General features: G+C 35.1%; 2 protein-coding genes across 2 annotated transcripts; both read right to left on the bottom strand.

Annotated features, from left to right (window-relative positions):
• Positions 1–681: 681 nt before the first annotated feature.
• LOC143913252 (uncharacterized) lies at positions 682–2,943 on the bottom strand. The gene has a single exon (XM_077432929.1). It carries the CDS (start codon positions 2,817–2,819, stop codon positions 1,098–1,100), a length of 1,722 nt encoding a protein of 573 aa, XP_077289055.1. The 5' UTR covers positions 2,820–2,943; the 3' UTR covers positions 682–1,097.
• Positions 2,944–4,750: 1,807 nt separating this feature from the next.
• Positions 4,751–7,347, bottom strand: LOC143913225 (protein FAM185A). Its single transcript, XM_077432894.1, has one exon. The coding sequence runs from the start codon at positions 7,195–7,197 to the stop codon at positions 6,091–6,093; it is 1,107 nt and encodes a 368-aa protein (XP_077289020.1). The 5' UTR covers positions 7,198–7,347; the 3' UTR covers positions 4,751–6,090.
• Between the last annotated feature and the right edge of the window lie 6,413 nt (positions 7,348–13,760).

The following is a 13,760-nucleotide window of genomic DNA, read 5'->3' as shown; positions in this document are numbered from 1 at the left end:
CTTTGAAAACAATACATTATTTTTAATTTTCACGATAATTTCGTTTGGGATTGAATTATTCTTTTACAGCATAGTGATAAGATTGGGTCACTATATATTTTTTTCCTTTATTATAAACCAATGAAATATTCCTTTGATAAACTTTTAACATACTTATAATATAAAATTTTCAATGTAATAAACGACAAGTATCACAAAAACCGTATAAAAAGGCAAGCAAAGGAAATTACCAATGTTTTTAAAACGAAAATCGCGTTTATCGTATTCTTCCTGATGTAACGTTGTCAAATCAGGATATCGTAAATAAATATACGTTTTTAAAAAGCGTGACAAGTTCAACTTTATTAGGCAAATGTGTAGAATTTATATAGTGAATGTTTGCGCTACACGCGATGTTCGCGATATCTCTAAGTTTCCATGTCAATCATAAAAATATGATAATAAATGTAACGAATTTTAAATTGATGTGTTTCTAATGTGTCATAATCCCAATGGACTCCATAAATTGATCGCGAGTCCTTAAAATATATCATTATGAAGATACTAAAACTGTATGTATGTATCTACATATGTATAACTGAAATGGACAAGAAAGGATAATATTATGTTATATTAAAAATTCAAATGTAACATTTTAAATAAAAATTTATTAAATAATAATATTATTAGATATGGGTTTAAATATGATATAAGATTTTGTACTTATATAATTTAACCTAATTAATTTGAATGCGTTAAATGAATGAGGATAGACAGTTATCTATCGTCAACATTAACGCATTCTCATACATTATAAGTAGAAGTTTTTCTTTTAAATTAAAACATATTATACAACAGTAATCTAATCAAGATCTACACTTTTAAATTCACATAGAATTTTTATTTCTCCTCATAATAAACACTGGTCGATGATGAAACGTACACTTTCAACCCTTTCGCTGTTGGAATCTAATTCGTTTAAAGCCAAAGAGTTACGTACATATGTACATACATATATGCAAGTTTCGCTGACGTGTATTGTACTTTTATACATATTATAAATGCCATGCGTTGGCTCGAGTCTCAACTCTCTCTCCTCGTGTCATCTACTGGCTGGGTCATTGAATCGGCAACATCTTTGCTGGGGTTGTTGAAGATGTTCGACTCAAGCATTTGGTTTCTGACGACCACGCATCAATTTGCTTCTTGTTTTGCATGTAATTTATAACACTGCTGAAGGGCAGTTGCAGATGATAGTAAGCACAATAGGGGAGAGGATCCCAATACACGAAGAGTGCTTCCCGCTTGTCAAGCACTGTACCAATAAGTTTAGATACAGCTTCAACTCCAGGATGACGAAGGGTGCTCATAACTGCTTCGTGCATCCAATAGTTTCCAGTTGGAGCTATCGTAGGTCCAGATTTCCTCCTGTCGAAGTGTGGGCAGGGTCTCCATAATAATCTGGGATGTACACTGGTATGGCATATGTAGGGCAGTGACACTCCTACCTTAGATCCCAAAGGTAGAATGATACCGGTGATGCTATCCTTGACGAATCGGAAGCTTACGTGTCCAGTGATTGGTTTTTGAATGCACATTTTACCGAAGAATTGCTTGAGCCATGCCTCAATCTCTTTATTATATTCATGGGTCAAACCTTTGTTCTTTTGATCTATCTTACAAGTGACATTCGCTACTATTTGCGAATCTTTGACGGTGGTGCATGTCAAAAAATGATCACCGAGCATGTCCTGGACAATGACCCAAGGTTTCTCATCGCTGATTTCACGACTGAGACGAAAATCTTTCTTAGCAGACGGCATGATGAACTTGATGCGCTCTTGAATACCCGTGACTCCAGTACTTGCCATGAAATGTTTCATTTTATGAGGCACATTCTCGCTGTCATACCATTTGAAAACGTCATCTTTGGAAGTTACTGGGGTGTACATCGGAGTAGGTTTAGCCATAGCTTGACAGCGATGCATCACTTCAGCGATATCATCCAGAATGGCAACTTCTTTAACGCTTGGAATGAAGCAAGAGCATCCCAGAATTTCCAGGTGGGGTTTGGCTATAGCGTCAAAGTAAGCCGAGGAAGTGGCACACACTGGTACGTAGTAGTTAGCTTTTTCTGTTTCGATGATGTCACAAAGTGCTCTGATGTAATTTTGAGGATTTTCCTGGGACGGTTTAGCAATTGTGTAAAACTTGTCGACAGCTGTTGAGAATTTAGCTAGTGCGAATTGTCCTTCTATTTCAATGACAACCACTCTGGCGCCGGAGCAATAGAAATTCCTGGCTAAATGCAAAGCTTGGATGGTACTACCGCTGCTGATGACCACCGTGCGCTTTTTTCGACTCCTTTCAGAAGCAGAAGAGAACAGCATAAGAAAGCACCATTTGGTGACGTTGAGAGGCCACTGTACCAACTTCCAAAACATCCACAACCAAGCAGCAATCCAAAGCGTCGGTAGAACAACGAACATTTGACCCCAAGCTGGTTGGAACGCCGTCGAAAGAATCCACTGTAAAGTTCCAAGAATAAAGAAGGGAAACCATGTAAGAGCTTTGTAGATGAAACTATCGTCGTTTTGAATTTCGCGGTCCGGTGATATCGAAGGTTCCTCTGGAATCAGAGAAAAAGTGCTCGAGAAACTTCTGCGTAGGGTCGAAATCGGAGGGGAAGATCTCGGAGACGTGGAGAGCGGCGAAGCTGGAGATAGAGGAGACGAGCCAAGTCGAGGACTGCAGCAGGGACTTCCGTTAGATTTGAGGTTCGGAATGTCGCTGTTGGAGCGAATGAGGCGTGCGAAATTGTCCGATGAGCAGGCCGGCATTTTGAAGTTTCGATCGTCGATGTCAAGTCTTTGAATGGCGTACGTATCAAGTACACGCGGGCATAACAAAACGTACGAAAAGAAGTGTTAAATGCGGAGGACGTGTCGTGTCGGTCAAGAAAGTCACACTATTTGAATGTTGTTGTGGTTGGTGTTTATGTACCGTTTCAGCTCGCCCCAGGAGTCACAATAAAAACCAGCCCGTACTCTGACCCGTTGATAATCTCAATCGCACTGACACATTGTAACTTCGTACACTTCTTCAAATGACAGATTGTTCAGCACAATTTACACAGAACGATAAACCGATTTATTTTGAGCGCGAGAAAAATATTTACAACTCGAGAGTTTTTCTCTTTTTTTTTTTTTTTTGTTGTTGTTGCACAAGTCGTCTTCCACAAAGTGTGTATATGTATGTGTATACGTGCAATAATAATGTGATTTGTGATTTGGTTGCGACTTAATAGATACGGCAGATAATTATCTATTCATTTGCAATTAGATTTTGTTATCTTCGTAGGAATATGTACTTACTATAAAAATTTAAAACGTGTTTGAATTAAAAATTGAAACAATTTTTAGTTCAAACTCGTTTTAAATTTTTACACTTGTAAATCTCTCACATTTATATTCGAATAATGTTATGTCATCTTTGATTCCTACATATTTAATTATAAAAAAAGTCAGCTATTTTCCAATGTTGTTTACCAATTTTCAATTTCAGACATGATTACCCGAGCTATCTGCACGTTTTTGGATTATGCAATGTACATAATAAAAATGTTATGCAACATTTTTCAAATTCACAACAATAACAAAACTGATTATAAAAAATCAAAAACGGGCAAACACTTAAGTAACAAAAATTCAATGTTTTAAAATGTTAATTTTTATTATTTTAGTTAAAATAATAATAATTAACATATGAGCCGTTTTATTTTAGTGTCGGAAGCCCAATTTTCAGTTCCAAAAACACTATTTCTGTTTGACTTAATTCACAAATTGTTATCACTTCTTTTGATTAAAAGCAGGCTTAACAGATTACAGGCCACCAGTAATTTTAAATATTGTTAATTATATTTAATGTTTTACTAGATATTTTTCGAAATGAAGATAAGAGCACTTGTGCCACTTTCAAATATAACAGTTCATATATGTAATTATGCTAATTTTTTACGTGTCTACCAAGTACATATTTCAAAATACTTCTAAGACTAATTGTTTTGTATTAACTGAAATATTAAATCTGTCTGGTAGCCGCGCTCATCATTATTTTCATAATTCAATGTGATATTTGAGTGGAATTTGATCTTCTCTCTCATATTTGCAGGGATGTTTTGTATTTGCAGCTGGTTCTTATTTATTGGTACTGGCTGTGGGTGCAAGACATACCCTACTTTGTATTTTATTACTTGAAATTTTTATTTTATCTGCTACTATTATAACGCTTTAGTTTTTTTATGATTGTGTATATATGTATTTTTGTTTGTGTATATGTATACTGGTTTTTCATTCCAAATTCACCCTTTTTCATTTCGAATTGACCCTTTTACATTTCAAATTTACATTGAAAATGGGTCAATTTGAAATGAAAAAAGTTTAATTTGAAATGAAAAAGGGTAAATTTGGAATGAAAAACCTATATATTTTTATTTTTCTCATCTCTCTGTATTTTTGTATTAATTGTGTATCTCTGTATTCGACCGTTGTGGTGTACAGGTATTCCTGTAATGCCACAATGGTCCAAACTTAAATAAATAAATAAATGTAAACAGAATGACTAGTATAATCACGAGGAATCTCAAACTTTTTCACAAACTGTAAACGTGAAAAAAAAAACAACTCAAAAGCAGAATATTTGTAATGAAATAGACGACTGCAAGTTCATTAATGTGAGGTAAAAATAAAAGATTGATTTTATTTTTGGATAACATCAATGTTTATATTTAAAAATCATCATCTACATTGTAAGCAATAAATTATATAAATATTTAATAAACATTTATAATACAACGCGAAATAGGAACTATAATATAATATAATGAAATATTAACAAACATAAAACTAATGAAACAAAATGTTATAATGGTTCCTAAAGAAAACTATTAAGAAACACAACAACGAAAAGCGTAGTACTATACAAATTTAAATTTATAACATTTTTTATTGTTTCACTTTATGTCGAATAAGACTATATGAGAATGAGAGTCAATAGTTATAGCTTGTTCAGGATGTCTACAAATTATAATAAATAAGTACTCTTATTTGAACAGTATTAACTGATTATGTTACAATTTACGTATGTATACATAAGTAATCCTTTTATAAAGTTGATAAAGTGTAAAAACATATGGTTTGTTATAAACAGTTGTAATATTTCAGTCTGCAGTAATTATCACAATAGAAAAACATTGAACTTTTTAATTACATAGTGTAAATATATGTACAATAATAATCGTATTTATAAGATGAAAATAATATATTCATCAGAAAGATTATAGAAATGTTGTTGGTGATGTACTTATAATTATGGCAACAGTGATATATCATATAAAACTCTAAAATGAATATAAAGTTTTTGTAAATTTATTATTTAAGTCGTTTGTAAAATTTATTGCCATCAATGAAACACGTTTAGAATTACATGTAATGAAAATTAAATTGCTACACGACATTTATTGTTCACCATATGTTAAACAGCTACTTTGTATATAAAAGAAAAGAGAAAACCTATTTACATATAACATCTTATTTAATATTTAACTTTTTAACAATTATGCTAATTTTTTTAAACAATTACATCAAAAATTGTTACATTGAATAATGAAGCAACAACACAAGAAATAATATTTCTATAATTAAAAAATGTTATTTCTTAGTATTAGATTTTTTCATATAAAATTACACATTTGATATTTTATATAATCAAAAATAATAAAATGGGAAAGTGAGTTCTCAATTTATTATGATTACGGTTCACATCACATGTGCTAATTATAAATTTCAACTCCATTATTCATAACAATCATTCGTTCAAAATTTCAACTCCATTATTCATAACAATCATTCGTTCAAAATGCCAAATCAATAAAAGCATTATTCTATCATAAATTTGCTTGCATTAACATATTTATTAATTTTAGTTATTATTTATACAAATTTTTTGACACAAATTTGTGCTGACTAGCTTTTCCACAGTTTTACAATTAAATATTTAACGTGGAAGACTATTGAACATCTGAAATAAAGGTATTAAATATTGAAAAATCATTTATGTAAAATAATTCTTAGTCTTTCCTTCCTCGATTAATTTTTTCCATGAAGATAATTTGATTTCAATAGTTCCATTTCTACATTCGACGTATAAATCGTTGAGCTCAGACTGGTCGTCTTCATATCTAAACTTCTGATGTTGAGGATCATCTAAAATCTTCCCTTTCTTTAATATCTCTTCTTCGATGTTAAGTTTCCTTGCTATTAATTCTATCAAATGCATGTCTTTTATTATATCGGATATGTATACATCTACAGTGCCAGCTTCGTGTATGAATATGCTGTTTTTATCGTGAAGTCTCGAAGCTTGCAGATGAACATTACCACGTTTCAATATTGCCTTAATTGTACCATCAAATCCCGTTAATGTCAGATCACCCCTCTCTAAAACTTCCACACTGCAATTTCTATGAACGCTTCCTAATCTCAAACTTCCTATCATTGTCATGAAATGTGATTCGTCTGAATAACACGAATCGGTCGATATGTCGCCAACGTTGGTTACAATCTTTAAATCATTCGATCGCAGGTGACTGCAAGTTACATTGGCATCGGTGCGAATGTCGATTTTTTCAGCCAGAACGGTACCATTGCAGAAAACCAACCCTTCTTTACTTCTAATCTTCACATTTTTTCCACGTATATTTTTCACCAACACCATGCCTGAGTCGGATTTCAAGATGCAGTCGTCAGAGTGCATATTACTGACGGATATGCACGATTTTCCTTTGGCTTCAATATCGAAACTGGCTCGTATGGGAGCTTGAATGACACATACAGCATCAGCATCAGGTAGGATTTTTTTACCGATGACGTCTACTCGTTTAGCAGTCTGTTTAATAGTGAAATCTGTTGATGATTCGGCGGCACGACTGTACAAGCTAACTAGTAGTTTGTTTCCATCGGGATGATCTAGCAGATCAACTGGTGTTATTTTTACATTCATAGGAGTTTCCAAATATATCTTAGAGTATGGGTCCACCGTTTTATCGAAAGTTTTAATGATTTGCATATTTTGCAAGTTGAAGGGGTCTTGGGAATTATGGCATAACCTCAAAATCTGAGAGAACGTTTTCATCAAACTCCTACTCCTGACGGTGAACATTTTGTCTTGCACCAAAAATATGAGGACTACGTAACGATCGGGTCAAACAGAAGATTGGTCACGTTTATATAAAAGAGTTGCATCACCAGCGGAGGCTCCAGAGTTGTTCGTTTGTAATTCAATTACATTGACAGCTGAGATCGCACACATTTGAACCAGCTGCTTTTGGCCTGTCAATCCACACATAAACGACCATACTCTATATTTAAAATTTCCTAATTTAAAAGCTTTTGATACAGAGGAAACACTATAATCGTTTACCACATTAAAAAACCATTTGAATTGTTTTTATAATTTTTAAAAACACTTAATCGAGAACAGATTTTTTGCAAGAATCCAACAAAAGAGTTCAGTTGTTGCTATAAATAACTGAATGAAATTAATCAAAGATATACAACTACAGAACTAATATTGAAACATTAAAGGGTGTTTGTATAATATAATAGTGATGCTCGTGCTTCACGCTCAAACTCAAATTATTACGCTTCTCTTCATTGGTAGCGTTAACACTAGCGGTATCTACCGCGGTATTTGATAGATCTATCAAATACCGCGTGTTCGAACGCTTTTACTCATACGTACGATCTGCGGTATTTGATAGATCTATAAAATATGTACCGCGGTAGACACCGCTAGTGTTAACGCTACCATTGACTTTAACGTCATGCTTCGAGCCGTTGTTAAAAGATAGCTTAGTAACACATTATTTTTAAATTTATTTCCAGCTTATAAAGGAAACGAAGATGTCTTGAAGAATATTCTCAAAGAGAATCGTCTTTATTTTACTTCGTTCGCCAGATAAACTCGCCCAAATATGAGTTTATAATGTCTCCACTTATTTCCCCATTTGGCTGAACCCTACATTCATTCTACCTGTTGAGTGTTTTTGAAATTCATGGATGCCATTATTATTAAATAAGTAAAACATGTACGAACGTATTGAGAAGTATGCATACATTTCAGGAACGCGCTCGAAACGCGATGTCGCAACAAAGCGTAAGTAATCATTGGTTTTCAAGCGAGAAGCACGAGTCTTACTACCAGTGGCGGCTCGTGAGAATTCATAGAGGGGGGACTGCAGAGATTAATCGGGATGTTATAGCTCTTTGACCATACCGGTGATCAAATGCAGGCAAAAATAGCATGCATATGTAATATACTGGGAGGGCTCTAGCCCCGCAGCCCATATATGTAGACGAGCCGCCACTGCTTACTACTAAACAAGCACCCATTGAAGTGTATAAATAGAAATAAGCAGTGGCGGACTGGGACTGAAATCAGTGCATGCCAGGAGTCAAAGGGGGCCCCCCCAGGGTTAAAAAAATTTGTCCCCCCCCCCATATAACAAAATTTTCTTCTTTCCACCACGCTAAAAATCAAGGGGAAAAAATAAATGAAATTTTCAAAAATGGGAATAAACAAATTCAGGTACAAGAAAAATGGCAAAAGCAAAATAGATCCACAAATTTCATTCTACAGATATTTCGTTTTAACCCTTGTCCTGGGTAAATAGAATGCGGCATAAAAGCGGCTTTTACTTTCGGTAGAAAACAATCAGGGACGTCATTTCAGCTTTTTCTTGGGGGGGGCAGGCAAAGATTGGTCAAATTGAATTTTTTTTCAAAAAATCTTTTTTATATCAGAATAAAAATGGAAAATATCCTTTACCTTATTGACTTATAAAATATAAAAAAAAGGAACTTATTTTTGAAAAAGTAATTATAAAAAAATATTATGTAAAAAGAGAAAAAAGCGCCGCAGGCGAAAATTTTTTTCCACAAATCTTCACATGGTCAACATTAATCGACCATCAAACTGAGTCATCAAAAAACTATCAATTAACTTAATTTCTACCAACTGTCTTTTCACTTTATCTATGTACATATGTAAGTACGTAATAACAATAGATAAATTTTTGTTTTGTTTTTCTTCAAAGCACATAACAGCGATTATTTTATTAGTTACCCAAAAATAACATATGTACATAAGAAATAAACGTAGCATTCATAGATCCATAGTATCTCATTAATCATTAAATTCATAATATTTTCTAAATTCACACTGTTCCTTAATTTAGGGGGGCAAGTGCCCCCCTATGGCCCCCCCAAATTACGTCCCTGAAAAAAATGCATAATATTTTCAATTAATGTTAATCGAAAATCGGGATTTTGGGGAGGGGGCCCCTATCCTATATTTCTATTTACATGGATGTGTCTAGATTAAGAATAGATTTTATATTCGGAAACTGTTTAAAATTGTGTATTTAAATCTTACTATATCATCGAAGTATAATCAAATGTTATTTTGAAAGTATGGAGTAAATTTAAATCGTTGTTTGATGATTAATCGTCTTATCAAAATTCCTTTAAGCAGTTCTGTTTATATTATTCACGAAAATTTGTTTATTCCCATTTATATTTCAGTAGTTAGTTGTTACATAGGTATTGGTATATACATAATATTGACGTTGGAAATGGGCCCACGCAAATTTTGAAACTTACACGATTCGAGCCTAATAAAAAAAGTTAACCGATCCTTGGGCTGTTAAAGCAGGTATTAGTTGTTTGTGTATATAGTAAGAAATTTGTTTTGTTGAAATACCCAAACTTTAGGTCCCAAAGTTGCAATATACTATAAATAGTTAAAAAGTTATTTACTTTTACTGAGGGCCCATATTTTCTAACTGATAGTGGGGCCCACATGCCATCGGGCATGTTCGCTTGTATGGCCAGTCCGCCACTGGAAATAAGCTTAAACGGGGTTGACACGATATGGATGCACCCAGACCGAGTCCACTAATTTGATAACTCGGATGTTACTCGTTAGTGACATGCCGTGGAAATCTCTCTGTATTTACCCCACTGTTACTCATAAAGTATTAATAGGTGAATCAATCGATTAGAAAACTCGGTCTGGATGCACTCGTATCGTATCAACCTGGTATTAGCTGTTCCGACCAAGTCTTCATGGTCAGCTTTCGTGGCGTTACGACCAAAGGAGCCGTTTTGGAGGGAGATCGGCGCCGAGCGCGCGTCCCCGCCTGCTATTCGTTTTCCGCTTCGGTCGAGTGAACATCTCTGTTCGCTACCGAGTTTGTTCCCACCACCGAGTCCCGATCAGCTCAGCCTGGATCGGCAGACGATACTGGAAGTACAGCTTCAGTATACGTCCGGTGAGAAGTGAGGAAATCCTGGTCTTTCTTCGTCGAAGTCAGATCACGTAGTCACGTGAGGAGTGAAGTTATCATAACCTCTCGAACACGTGCGCGCTAATTTCACGACGGACTCCCCCCCCCCCCTGCTTATTCTCTGTATTTATACATATATAAAATACAGTCACCATACAAACAGAATTACAACCTGTTTTTATTATTATACAATTTCCTCCCTTTTTCCACATCACGCATCCCACGCACATTACGAAGGAGAAAGGGACATACCAGAGCAGCCGACATCAGCAGAAACCAGACCACCGACGACGAAGGAAGGCACCTTGAGGAAACCAGCCCCGCCCACGCTTACCACGAGCTTCTACAAAACCGACTTCCGGGGTGCTCTCGAGTTGAACATCCCTGGAGTCTGTACATTAGCCTTATACATTTTATAACTTAAAAAAGCTAAGTTCACTGGGACCTACATTTTTTATTCCGGTAAACCTGTAGGAATAAAGCACGACTTGTTGCTATTACGAATCAAAACCAGTGATCTCATCATCGATCCTGTACAAACATGCATAACTCAAGGGCAACGTCCCCTTCGACCATCCAGAAGAAAGAGTTCATCGCTCGATCGTAAAACGAACGAAACCCAACAACCGCGACACATGTCCTGAAAAGTCGTTTACGCGTGGCACATGACCCCATTCTCAAACGAACGAAGTCCTGGCGCTGACCCCATAGCTATCGAAACCACACGTGTACCGAAGACACGTGCCTCGAAAACAGGCCAACACGTGTCCTGGAAACGAAGACAACGCATCTGCACGCGGTACGCTTCAAGCCAGAACGTATATAAAGGGACGCACCAGCTCCCAACACCAGAGTGAACCTCTGAAGATCAACCAGCCCACTTCTCCGAAGCCCAACCTCTTCATACATACAATAACCATTGTAACAATTGAACAAAAATAAACGATCCTCTTTCAAACTCAACTGATTTTCCATAGGCCGGGAAACGGTCTAAACCTTTAACCCGTCCTATAAACCTTATATTTTTTCTAAATTAAAATATAAATAGCCTGCGATTTCACAGCGCTTCCTTTTTAAGTTTTAGATGGTGCTCCTGTTAACTACTTACTGAAATAATAATTTACCGTCAATTATACCAGGTAGATGCAATACGAAACACTCAGGCCGAGTCTATTAAGCTAGTATTCATTTATTCGAGGCCAATGGTTAAGACATTCTACTAAGCCAAACCAATATTAAAGCAGAATAAGATATTCCATTGCCTCAGAATGCTTATTTACACGAGATCAATATTGGCTTGGCTTAGTGGAATGTCTTTAAAATTGACCTCGTGTAAATGCAGCATATCTTCAGAGTGACCAGCTTATTAGACTAGGTGAGTGCAATCTTATCGTGTATATCGTTAACGGTTCTCCCTCACGGGCCCGAAAGTGAAACGCCTGAAAACGCAAATATCGGAAGGCAAAGATCGAAAATCAAAAGATCTTAAGTCGAAAGATAAAAAAAGGTATAGTAAACGGTACTATGTACAGTAAGTCCTCGAATTACGCGAATTCGACTTATGGTCCGTACGCACCAAACCAACGACGATTTTGGGCCAACTTTTAAAACCAGTAGCGTACAAAATATCGAAATAAAAAAATTGAAATTAAATATCAAAATTAAGCTAACGAGCGAGATTGAGCTAAAATTAGATCATCGTTGATTTTTTGAATTACAATAATGTTTTGAATTACGACGATGCGCATTACAACCAGAGAAATATTATAATTACGAGCGAAAAAAACCTTGTTATTGTTTCTTTTAAGTCGTCACGATAACTACTGTGTTTCCCCCTTCGGAAATATTTAACCAACGACGATTTTGGGCCAACTTTTAAAACCAGTAGCGTACAAAATATCGAAATAAAAAAATTGAAATTAAATATCAAAATTAAGCTAACGAGCGAGATTGAGCTAAAATTAGATCATCGTTGATGTTTTGAATTACAATAATGTTTTGAATTACGACGATGCGCATTACAACCAGAGAAATATTATAATTACGAGCGAAAAAAACCTTGTTATTGTTTCTTATAAGTCGTCACGATACACCAATGTGTTTCGCCGTCGATGAAATATTTAACAAAAAAAATGTCGGTGATTTGTCAAAGGGTTTTTTTTTTCTTTCGTCGAAATAAAATTAATAATCACACATTATCCGATAAATTTTACCTCTGAGATGGATTTAATTATTTGATTTATTTTGACGAGAGAAACAATTGAAGACATTATCCGATAAAATTTACCTCTGAAATGATTTAATTAATTGATTTATTTCGACGAGAGAAACAATTGAAGACAAAAAAATTTCCTTTGATAAACCGACAACGTCTCGGGTTGAAACCATCACTCGGTCACCCATACTAACACGTGATATATTCTCAGTAACTGCGCATTACGGGGAAGTAAAAATAATAATTATTTGATTTTTTTTTTCGATCTTAGTGCGTATCTACGTAAGTCAAAACATCTTCGACAAACAAAAGTCGAGGATTACCTGTATGTGATTGTTGATGATCTAATTTTAGGTCAATCTCGAAAATTTATTTAAATTGGGCATGTTCTGTTTTAACTTTCAATATTTTATTTTAATTTTAATATATTGATTATAATTTTATTTTGATATTTGAATATAATTTTAATATATTGATTATAATTTTATTTTGATATTTGAATATAAATTTAATATAATAATAATATTTTTAATTTTGATATTTAATTTCAATTTTCAAATTTAATTTTTATTTCGATATTTTGTACGCTACTGGTTTTATCCTGCTGGTTAAATTGTTGGACCAAAATCGTCGTTGGTTTGGTCCGTACGCAGCATTACGCGAATTCGTACTTTGTGCGTTTCATGAAAATATTAAAAAAAATCTTGAGTTCGAATTTCGCTTGATCACAAAACTTCATCTATTGTTACTACGTACATAGATATCGTAATAACTCCGAAAAGATACTGAATTTATACAAACATATGTATGTAAATTAATCGTAAACATTGGTATTGCATGTAAAAGGTGTCTAGGTGGACGAATTCCTCCAACAAAATAGACCCGAAGCGAAATTGAATTGGTGAGCATGGAGTATGACCACGTGCGTATCATCTGACAGAAGGGTGCATGCATGCATGCATCGAAATAAAAAGTCGTGCGAGCCGCCAGCATATCCCCCAGCGAATGCGCGCGCGGCTCAGCGGCGAGTGGCGTTCCCCGCTCCCCCCTCCCCCCTCTCGGACCACCATACAAGATACGAGAGGGGAAAGTTGGGGACGGGTGAGGTAGCGACCGGCGGGCTAAGGAGTGGGGGTCACTACGCGCGCACTAACACAATCA

Source organism: Arctopsyche grandis, chromosome 6 (assembly GCF_051622035.1).
Source record: "Arctopsyche grandis isolate Sample6627 chromosome 6, ASM5162203v2, whole genome shotgun sequence".
NCBI classification, from domain to species: Eukaryota; Metazoa; Arthropoda; class Insecta; order Trichoptera; family Hydropsychidae; genus Arctopsyche; species Arctopsyche grandis.
The sequence above is the reverse complement of the archived record's forward strand: the minus strand, read 5'-3'. Positions and strand labels throughout refer to the sequence as shown.